This window comes from Delphinus delphis, chromosome 19 (assembly GCF_949987515.2).
Source record: "Delphinus delphis chromosome 19, mDelDel1.2, whole genome shotgun sequence".
NCBI lineage: Eukaryota > Metazoa > Chordata > Mammalia > Artiodactyla > Delphinidae > Delphinus > Delphinus delphis.
Window position 1 is genome coordinate 51,317,409 of NC_082701.1, and position 9,935 is coordinate 51,327,343.

The 9,935-nt window shown below is 46.5% G+C and overlaps 1 protein-coding gene and 1 non-coding gene across 2 annotated transcripts; both read right to left on the reverse strand.

Moving 5' to 3' along the window:
- TMEM107 (transmembrane protein 107) lies at positions 1–3,959 on the reverse strand. Its single transcript, XM_059996664.1, has 5 exons — positions 2,646–3,959; positions 2,411–2,478; positions 2,208–2,308; positions 1,359–1,455; positions 1–1,132 (listed from the first exon to the last, which is right to left on the reverse strand). The coding sequence occupies exons 1-5, from the start codon at positions 2,730–2,732 to the stop codon at positions 1,063–1,065; spliced, it is 423 nt and encodes a 140-aa protein (XP_059852647.1). The 5' UTR covers positions 2,733–3,959; the 3' UTR covers positions 1–1,062.
- On the reverse strand, positions 187–323 carry LOC132415610 (U8 small nucleolar RNA). Its single transcript, XR_009517331.1, has one exon. It is a non-coding gene; the product is annotated as a U8 small nucleolar RNA (small nucleolar RNA).
- Positions 3,960–9,935: the final 5,976 nt, after the last annotated feature.

The following is a 9,935-nucleotide window of genomic DNA, read 5'->3' on the forward strand; positions in this document are numbered from 1 at the left end:
AAAAAAACCCTAAACTTTCTCCTTCCAAAAAATACATCTCATTACTAACAAATCCCAAGAAACTCTTGTGCTCCGGACACGAATAACACGTCTGCTTTTTCTCTCAATAAGCATACCACACCGCTAAAAACACTTAACTATTACCCATGAAAAGAATTACACTAAAGATAAAGATCGTCAGAAAGAATCAGAGAGGAGCAATCAGGATGTTGCAAAGCCTGATTACGCACAGCCGTTAATCACGAAATCATGCGTGCTCCAATCATCATATTCCATTCTGTTCTCCAAAAGGAGAAACAGGTAAGGATTATCCTACCTGACGATGCAGAAAACCGTCGGGCATTCCGTACTCTGGGAAAAAGATTCCACTTTGAGCGAGGGTGAGAACCCAACACGTTACCCTGAGCAACCTAAAGCTATCTAGGTTCTTCCATTTCTGTTGCTACATTTATTTGCAAATGTTATAAAATATATTTTTGCATTTGGCGTCAAAAAAGCATAGGCTAATTCCTCCCAGAACGCTCCACTCACTTAAGAGCCTGCTGTCCTACCCGGCCGCCTCACTTTATTTACATATCCCCGCCCACTCCCTTCCGCCAGAAAGCTACCGTAATAACCAAAATAAAAGCGACATCTAGTATCTTAGAGTGCAAGACTGTTCCGTTTCTATAGTAGATTGGCCACCCCAATTTTCTCCTGAAATTTTTATGTCTTGATCTATCTTTTTTTTTTTTTTTTGGCCACGCTGCGCGGCATGCGGGATCTTAGTTCCCCGACCAGGGATCAAACCCGCGCCCCCTGCAGTGGAAGCGCGGAGTCCTAACCACTGTACTGCCACGAATTCCAGTAAGTCTTGATCTTACCCTAAAATATATTTTTTTTACAAAGAATTGTAAACAAAACTCATAACTCCAGACTCGAGAGACAATTACCCTAACACTGACATCCTCCACCAAATGCAGTTTTAGGGGGAGGGCTGAAGTCTACGGTTCCCTTCTTCCAGGAACGGTGAGTGGTCCCTCGCTTCTCCAGCCTTCATCCCTACTTCCAGTCACGAAGGTATCAGAAAGGTTTCTTTTTCAGCCCAAAGACGCTGATGAATAATGCTATTTCGGTGACGGCTGGGATGGCACTATGGAAGGTAGGTGATAGGTTCAGGGCCCCTTCCAATAAAAACATCCAAATCCCCAAGCCAGCAATCCCACCCCCAAAGTGTAGGAGTGGGGGACCTCAAAAAGACCACGGGATGTTGAGTGGATCTGATATCTTATACATGGAGTAAAGGGCTGGGTAGGGGAAACCTTCAGATTTAAAGTAAACCGTCCTTCCCCGTCCTCAAACATTGGGTGCTACCATACCTGCAGAAGACAAAAATGTACCAGTACGTGGTGCACTCCCAACGCTCAAATATGAAGAAGGATAGGGCCACAGATGCACTACAGTGAGCCCCAATGGCTTGGGAACGCACCAGAGTCAAGGAAAGCCTTTGGATCAATAGGTAGTGATGGGCCAGAAAAGGCCAGTGGTGGGACTGGCATCTGCATTCTGGTTCACGTCCTGGAGAGCAGGGCACCTCTTGCTCCCTTTACCACACTGCAAAGGCCAGAGTCAGCAGCCTTGACTTCTGAGTTTTAGGACTGCCATGTGAGTGGAGGCCAGAACTGAGCCTGCACAGCTGGGGCCCCAAGCTACCGCCACCCCATATCTATCAGGTGAAGTAGTAGGCTCCCCACCTACTCCAAGCACACGGGAACGCTCACAGTGACATTATACACCCTGCTAGAATCACTCTCCAGCACCCTGGTCCTCCCCGTCCACTATCCCAGTGTCAAGAGCCTTCCCTGATCCATCTTCCTCAGTCTCTTCTGCATTCCCATAGTGCTTCACATCTTTACACATCCTATGGCACAGTGCTTATCACACTGAATTACAGATGTCTGTCTGTGTGTCTGCCTCTTCCTCAAGATAGAAAACTGTGTTTTACTCCCATTTTGAGATCTCCAGTGCCTGACGCATAGCAGGAGCTTAACAAATGATCAAAGATTGTATTAAATCTTCTACATTACCTAAGAAGATCTCTCAACTGGAGGGATTCTGTTTGCCTGCTAGGGCAAACACCACTGTGCCAGAAAGGCCTAGTTAGGTGGCTGAAGGGCGTTAAGATGGAAATGGGCCGTACAGGAAAGGTGCACAAGTAGAAAGGATACAGATGAGGCTCTGGGTGCTGTTGAACATGGAAACTCCTGAGAAGAAACCGGCCAGCTCCACTGCAAAGAGGGCCAGGGTGACAGAGAGCGCTGCCACCAGCCTGTAGAAAGGAAGGGAGCTGGCTTAGGCCTTCTGGCCTTTTTCTAACACCCCTTCACTCCCACTACTGCTTAATTCTGACCACCCTGCCCCAAGTGCTCACTGCATGTCCTGCTTTTCATATTCCTCAGGGGTAAACTTGAGAGGCAGGCAGGCCTGGATGTTGCTGTCCTGGGGAGCAGGGCAGAAAGAAAGAGAAGTTGAAAGAGGGTCGGGCGGCGGATGGCGGGGGAATGGGAGGACCCCACCGGGAAAGGCCCCGGGGGAAAAGGTGCGGTGGGGCTGGGACCACCCCAAGGTGGGAAGGGGGGCGAGAGGAGGGGGGCCATGGGTCTTACCCGCGACCAAAATAAGGTGATGACGACCACCAAATGCGCCAGGAGCGTCAGAAAGCGAGAGGGCACGAGTCCCGAGATCCGACCCATGGCCCCCTGGGTAAGGGTTACCTCCTGGAGCAGAGGCCGTGGTCTCTGGGACTGGAAGCTCAGGGAGGGCCACTCCTTAAATCTCCAGGCTAGCCTACAAAAATTCGACGTACTCCGCCTTCCCGCTCGCGCCGGTGCCGCCCAGTTGCCTTGGTAACCGCATAAGCGGGGGCTACGACGGGAAATCTCTGAAAATATCGCGAGAGCAGTAAATTATCGCGCCGCGGAGAACCCCCAGAGGATCGCGGGTACGGGTCCTCTGTACCTCATCCCGGCCGGGTGCGGACAGCCAGCGGGCTGTCCGCGCGCAGCCGAGCTGTCGGCACCTGAGAGTGTGCGCCGGTGGCGCGGTCCCGCACTGCCGACTCCGCCCGCGCAGCCACGGCGAACGGAAACCCGCCCTGCCTAGCCCAGGACACTCCTTCCTACCCGGATGCCCACGCCGGGAGCCGCCCGGCCCCCAGCCCCCGCTGCGCTGCCCAGGACGACTCTCCGGATACCACTGTCACCGCCACGCCGGCCTTAGGGCATCGCCGTGCCTGAGGCCTGGACACTCTCTTTTCTTCCATCCTCCGCATCCGTTTAGCTTCCACCTGCCCTGGGCCGAACTTGGAGAGGTGGATGCCCCTACGTTGTCCGGCTGTCGTTTATTCTCCCGGAGCCCCTGGTTGTCGGCGGACAACCGCTTGTCGGCGGACAAGGTTCATACCTGAACCTTCCTTGATTCGGGTTCCCCCCAACCAACTCCCCAGACAACTTGCTCAGATTGGTGAGGGATTTGCAGAGTGCAGAAAATGGCCCGCTCTCCTGAACTAGGGTGTGGATGAGAGACTTGTTTAGGGAAGGGAGTGTACGAGAAAAGGGGGTGGAGCGGGGAGTGGAGGAAGAGAATGAAACCCTGCGTCCCTGGGAGGCAAGGATCGAGGGCGGAGATGCAGACCCCGCAACGATTTCCTTATCTCTTTGAGCTGTGGGCACGACTTAGCCCAACTACAGTCCAAGCATCTCTCACTATCGCGACCTCACTGACCTTTGGGCCTCAAAGGGGATCCCTGCAGAACGGAAAGTTCTCGTCCGCATTCATTGCTCACAGTCTAGTCACAACCTCGCAGGGGCCTCCCTACCCACTTACCAGATCATCTCTCTTCCTACTGTCAAGAATAATAATGGATAAACATCTATAGTAAGAATAGAAAAGAGTTTTATTTGAACCAAACTAAGGACTAGCCCGGAAGCCCACTTCCCACATCACTCTGAGAAACTGCTCCAGGGAAGCATGGTTTCCAGTACAGTTTTATATCTGGTCAGAATAAAGAACATTAAACAAGTAAGTGTTACATTTCTTCATGTTTTTTTTTTTTAAAAAAGAACAGACCATGAGTACACAGCAAGTCAGTATGGTGTTGGCACCTGGGAAGGGAGTCATCATCAAAAGAGGACCAGCATTGGCATCCCAAGATGCCATGTTTATTTTTAACATGGACATTCTTTACTTCTGGTCAGTGTGCCCTTTTCTTTAATAAAGCAGGTGTACAATGTATGTTTGATAGGCCACAAACAGGCTGTTTTAGTTAGCATAAAATTCAAGTTAGGGGCTTCCCTGGTGGCGCAGTGGTTGAGAGTCCGCCTGCCGATGCAGGGAACACGGGTTCATGCCCCGGTCCGGGAAGATCCCACATGCCGTGAAGCCTGCGCGTCCGGAGCCTGTGCTCCGCAACGGGAGAGGCTACAACAGGGACAGGCCCGCGTACCGCAAAAAAACAAAAAAACAAAAATTCAAGTTAACTCACGTTTAAGCCAGAATGACTTCCCCATACCTCAATATGTGAACATTTCTTTTATCACTACTCTTCATCTCAGTGCTTCTAGGAGGGTCTAAACTACAAACCCTAGAGGCATTTTTTATTTCTTCATTCATTCATTCAACAGATATTCATTGACTAGCTATAAGTCCCAGGCACTGTGCTGGGCTCATGTTCTTGAGGAACAAGTCAGAAGTGTCTACATTCCTGGGGTCAGAGAGATCGACGACAAACAGGCAAACAAATAATATATCTGCATGATAATAAGTGCTGTAAATAAAAATTTTTAAGGGAAATATTAGAATAATCTGATCAAGGAAAGTTTCTTTGAAAATGGGTCATTTGTTCTTAAACTTTGTTTTAGGAAATGTGGTCAAAAATGAGAGGAAATGCTTTTCTGTCTTCCAGGTCCCCAATGTAATAAATGGATTTCCTTTTTTCTAAACCAGTGGGTGAAAAAATTCATAAGTCAAAGAGACAGTCAAAAGATGTTTCCTCAAGGTCATGAAAGACAAAAAGATGTGACAAAAATGGGCAAACGACAAGGTCCTGCTGTATAGCACAGGGAACTATATTCAATATCCTTGATAAACCATAATGGAGAAGAATATCTATCTATCTATATATCTGAATCACTTTGCTTTACAGCAGAAATGAACACAACATTGTGAAACAACTATACTTCAATAAAAAAAAAAGACGTGCCAAATTTGACATGAGAAATTTAATGTGTGATCCTAATGGATCCTGGATCAGGAAAAAATTTTTTTTATTACAAAGGACATTAGTGGAACAACTGGCAAAATTTGAATAAGGTCTCTAGCCTAGATAATAGTACTGTATCGGTGTTAATTTCCTGAGTTTTTGATAATTCTACTGCCTTTATGGAAGAGAATGTCCTCGTTAGAACTTTTCCCTGGGAATAGAAAGCCCAGGACTTCAGAGCCACGCTCCCCCAGACAGTTCATCGGGTCTGACTATTCACAGGTGAAGGAAGCACTGTCCTAGAGTGAAAGTAGGAAAGCCCATGACCCACTTTTGCAAGATTCTCCAAGGTCCCTGGAGCAAATAGAATGAACAGAAGGAGTCAGCTGTATGAAAATCTGGGGAAAGAGCATTCCAGGTCAGGCACAGCAAGTGCAAAGTTCCTTAGGTGGGAACAAGCCCAGTGTATTTGTTGAACAGAAAGGGAGCTAGTGTGTCTGAAGCCCATAATGGAAGGGGAAGAAGTGATCAGGGCGAGGTGGGATGGGTAGACAAGGGACATGGCCTTGCAGCCATGCGGAGGGACAGGCTCAGATTTGTATAACATACATAGATGACTTTGGTTGCAACATGGAGAATGGATTTTAAGATTTTAAGCAGAAGGTCTATGAAGAAGCCATGGTGTTATCCAGGAAAGATAGGATGAGATTGGACCAGAGTGGAGTCAGGGAGGTGGAGTGAAGTGGAAGGAATCTAGAGATCCTTAGAAGATAAAGTCTGAACATGGGGCTGTGGGTGGATGAGAAAAAGGGAGCAGTCAAGGATGACTGCTAGATTTTGGGCTCCAGCAGCTGGAAGTTTGGGGTATTCTGCTCATAATAGCCTTCCTGCCTAGGGGACCTATAGATAGTAAGAACTGGGCAGTCACAGTTCACATTGTGAATTAGTAAACAGCAAGCATTTAGGTCTGTCCTGTCACTTTCCATGACCTTGGTTCAGGGAAGCCTGCTCTACAGTCTCACAAAAGAGAGTTTTGGAGCCACCCTGTGGCCATAGGAGGTATTGCTGGTGACCAGGTGTCCTTCCCCAGGGGGCCACTCGTCCCAGGGCTGGAACTCACATGTCCCAACATTTGAACTGGTCATAAAAGAATTTAGAAAAACATTTTTTAAATCACAGAAATATTCAAATATATGTAAAGATAAAGAAAAATAAAGAAAACCCCATTTGAAGCCTACCGTTCTGCTTCAGCAATTACCAACACATGACCAACATTTTTTCAGCTATCCTCTCCCTCCCAGTCCCACTGGGTTATTTTGAAGCAAATCCCAGACATCACGAAATAATTCTGTTCAGGAGGAAGAAATTTCCCCCCATCTCTCTTGAGTTCTTTTAGCTGATCTAATAATTACGTTGACACAAGACATTAACAGGAGGAAAAAAACAATTTAATTCATACACAGGGAAGTCTCATAGAAATGGGACCACCGAAGTGACCAAAGCAGGCTGTTTATATATCATTGTTTGACAAAGAAATATTATTTGTGACGATTTAACAAAGGGGCTTGTGCTAGGGGTAGCTGACTAATGAAGACATTTGTTACACAGCTTTCTTAGCCTTAAATTTCCTCATTCTGGTGATGAAATAAAATTTATATTTTAAGGCAGGACAAGAGAAACTAAACATAAAATTCTCTCTGTGTGTTTGTTTGGGCCTCCTCCCTCTCTCCCTAATGTGCAGTGTGTATCTGCATTACACATTAGCCAGAGCTCCTCAAAGACAGAAGTGACTGCTCAACTGTAAAGATCAATTTTCCCCCCTTTCTTCTGATGCTAGTAGTGTAACTTTTTTTTTTTTAACTTCTTAAAAGAATAGCATTCTTTCCCAACTCTGTAGGGCGTCATGGTGACTTGCCGGTCACTTTGTAAGTGCTTACCTGGACTATGTACCTTGGTGAACTTTATGTAATACATCAGTATGTCATTTTGATGTACGATCCCTTGTCTTGAAAATGCATATGACTGTGCCTTGGACTTTTAACAGGCAGCACATCATGCTTGCTTGTCTCTCTTTTTCTGGTTTTTAATCTGAGCAGTGGGTTCAGGTGTAGTCAGACTGAGGCAACCACTGTAAAGTTCCCCATCAGTTTTTCACCTACTGGTTTAATTAATCGTCACTGCCTAGCTCCATTATTTCAAGGGGGGGTTGCAAACTGGGGATGTCCTAATTCTATCATTCCTTCTGCATTTGTCACCTGGGATTCTCCTGTAAATAAGAATGTGCCCTTATCGACTCATTGTTTACCGTGAGATACAGGTCATACAGGAAAGGTTGGATAAATGTGTGATTTTCATTCCATTAGTTACCAGTTTTCAGAATAATGGTTCCCCAGTATCCTCCCAAAGTGACTAATTAGTTGTTTTTAGTTGTTAGATTTTAACATCTTTTGTGTGTTTCAGTGCATTGCAGTTGTTTTGCTTTTTGAGTCTCAGATTGTCTCAGTCTGGGGTCAGCACTGTCCAACAGAACTTTCCATGATGATAGAGATACTCCACATTGTCTCTGTCCAGTATGGTGGCCAGCTAGCTCCCTGTGGCTACTGAACACTTGAAATGTGGCTATTTGGACTAAGGGACTGAATTTTTAAAATTTAACTTGATTTCAATAGCCCCATATTGAATAGCCACCCTAGTGGCTACCATATGTAGCAATGCAACTCTGGACAGAATAATTTATTGGTTTCTAAAATTTGGAAACTGAAGGTTTCCCTGGTGGCACAGTGGTTAAGAATCTGCCTGCCAGTGCAGGGGACACAGATTCAAGCCCTGATCCAGGAAGACCCCACATGCCGCGGAGCAACTAAGCCCGTGTGCCACAACTACTGAGCCCACGAGCCACAACTACTGAAGCCCGAGCGCCCAGAGCCCGTGCTCCACAACAAAGAGAAGTCACTGCAAGGAGAAGCCCGTGCACCGCAATGAAGAGTAGCCCCAGCTCGCTGCAACTAGAGGAAGCCTGTGCGCAGCAACGAAGACCCAACGCAGCCAAAAATAAATAAATACATTTTTTTAATGATAAAAAAATAATACAATTAGAAAAAAAAATTGGAAACTGATAGGATGAATGGAGGAGATTTCAACATCAGAGAGTACTCTGGATAGTAACACTGGACTAATCATACTTCTCATTTGCTGCAGCAACTCTCTGGGCCTAGAGATCAAGTCCATGTTCCCATTGCCTGGTACCATATTCACTGACTCAACCTCCCCTCCTAGCAACAGTTTCCACCTCACTCCATGCTCTTCAACTACCCAGACTCCTTCCTCTACAAGCCAGTCTCTTGCCCACTCTAGTACTTCTGCTAAAGCTATCCCTCACTGAGTTCACAAGTGCTTATTAAATACATACCATAGTCCTGGGTGCTAGGAATGCATATTCCCTACTCTTGAGTAACTTAGAGTGTAGTAAGGGAAACAACTGGGCAAAAAATTAAAAGGCGGCATTTTAAGTGTTACCTTGGAGGAGACACAGGAAGGACCTCCTTCCCCAGGTGGGGGAAGAATTGGGGAAGAGAGAGCTTCTCAGTTGAGTCTGGAGGGGTACATAAGGGTCAGCCAGGTAAAGAAGGACTGAGAATATTGCTGAACTCAGGTTTGGCTAAAGCCAATACTTGAGAGATAAGTGTTGGCTGGAAAGGAAAGCTTGCTTTATTCAGGAGATCGGCAACCTGGGGAGAAGGTGGACTCACGTCCAAGAACCAACTCTGAAGATTCTGCTGGACCATGAAAGTTTTTAAAGGGAGATAGGGAAAGCTAATTGCAGGTAATCATTAGGGGAGGGGGTCGTAGTCTTTGTTATCTTCCACTGTGTTCAGACTTTCTTCTGATTCGTTGGTGGTAAGGTAACAGGGCGGTGTTCCAGTAATATTGTGCTCAGCCTGAAGTTACCATCCTCCATCTGGGTGGGGGTCTTTGTTCCTTCAGATGAGCTCAAAGATATACTGTTATATACTTTCCTTGAGGAGGAACCAGGACCCTGCCCCATGCTGCTGCACTATTGTTTCTTGACTGCTCCTCCTTTGTTTCTACATTCCCTCCCTTCCTTGATTAGCAACTATTAGAATCTGCCCTTTTGGTACCCAGGGAAGGCCAAGGAGGTTGAATGAAGCCTATTTCCTGCTAATGGGGAAACAGGGCACAAGGAAAATTTGTGCCCAGGAGGGCCCCACAGGGTCCTGCTCCATTTCAGAAAGACCATCAAGCAATACCAGGGACAGTGACACAGAGACAGCTGTGACCAAGGTGAGTTTAGGTGACTAAATAAGGCAGCAGCGTTGTCACACGGGACGGGAGGAGGCAGTGGCTGAAGAATCATGCAAGGACTAGAGAGTTACGATAACAACAACCATAATAATTGAGTGGTGATTACCAGCCATGTTCTAATAATTATCTACTATAATCTTTACTATTTTAATCTTTACTATTATAATCTTTACTATTTTACAGGTAGGGACATTGAAATACAGAGAGGTTCAATAACAAGCTCAAGTTACACAACTAGTATTAGCAAAGCCTGATTATGAACGCTGGCAACCTGGTTCCGGGACCCACATGCTTAAGAAGCACCTGGCCTTGGGGGTCCAGCCAATAAAGTAGTATTTGAACCCGAAGGTGATGGTGAAACAGGAGGGAAGGG

Coding starts and splice junctions, on each gene's coding strand:
- TMEM107 (XM_059996664.1), bottom strand. CDS start 2,732: ATGGGTCGGATCTCGGGACTCGTGCCCTCTCGCTTTCTGACGCTCCTG. Junction 2,309..2,410: donor TATGAAAAGCAGGACATGCA/GTGAGCACTTGG, acceptor TCCTTTCTACAG/GCTGGTGGCAGCGCTCTCTG. Junction 1,133..1,358: donor TACATTTTTGTCTTCTGCAG/GTATGGTAGCAC, acceptor TACCTTCCATAG/TGCCATCCCAGCCGTCACCG.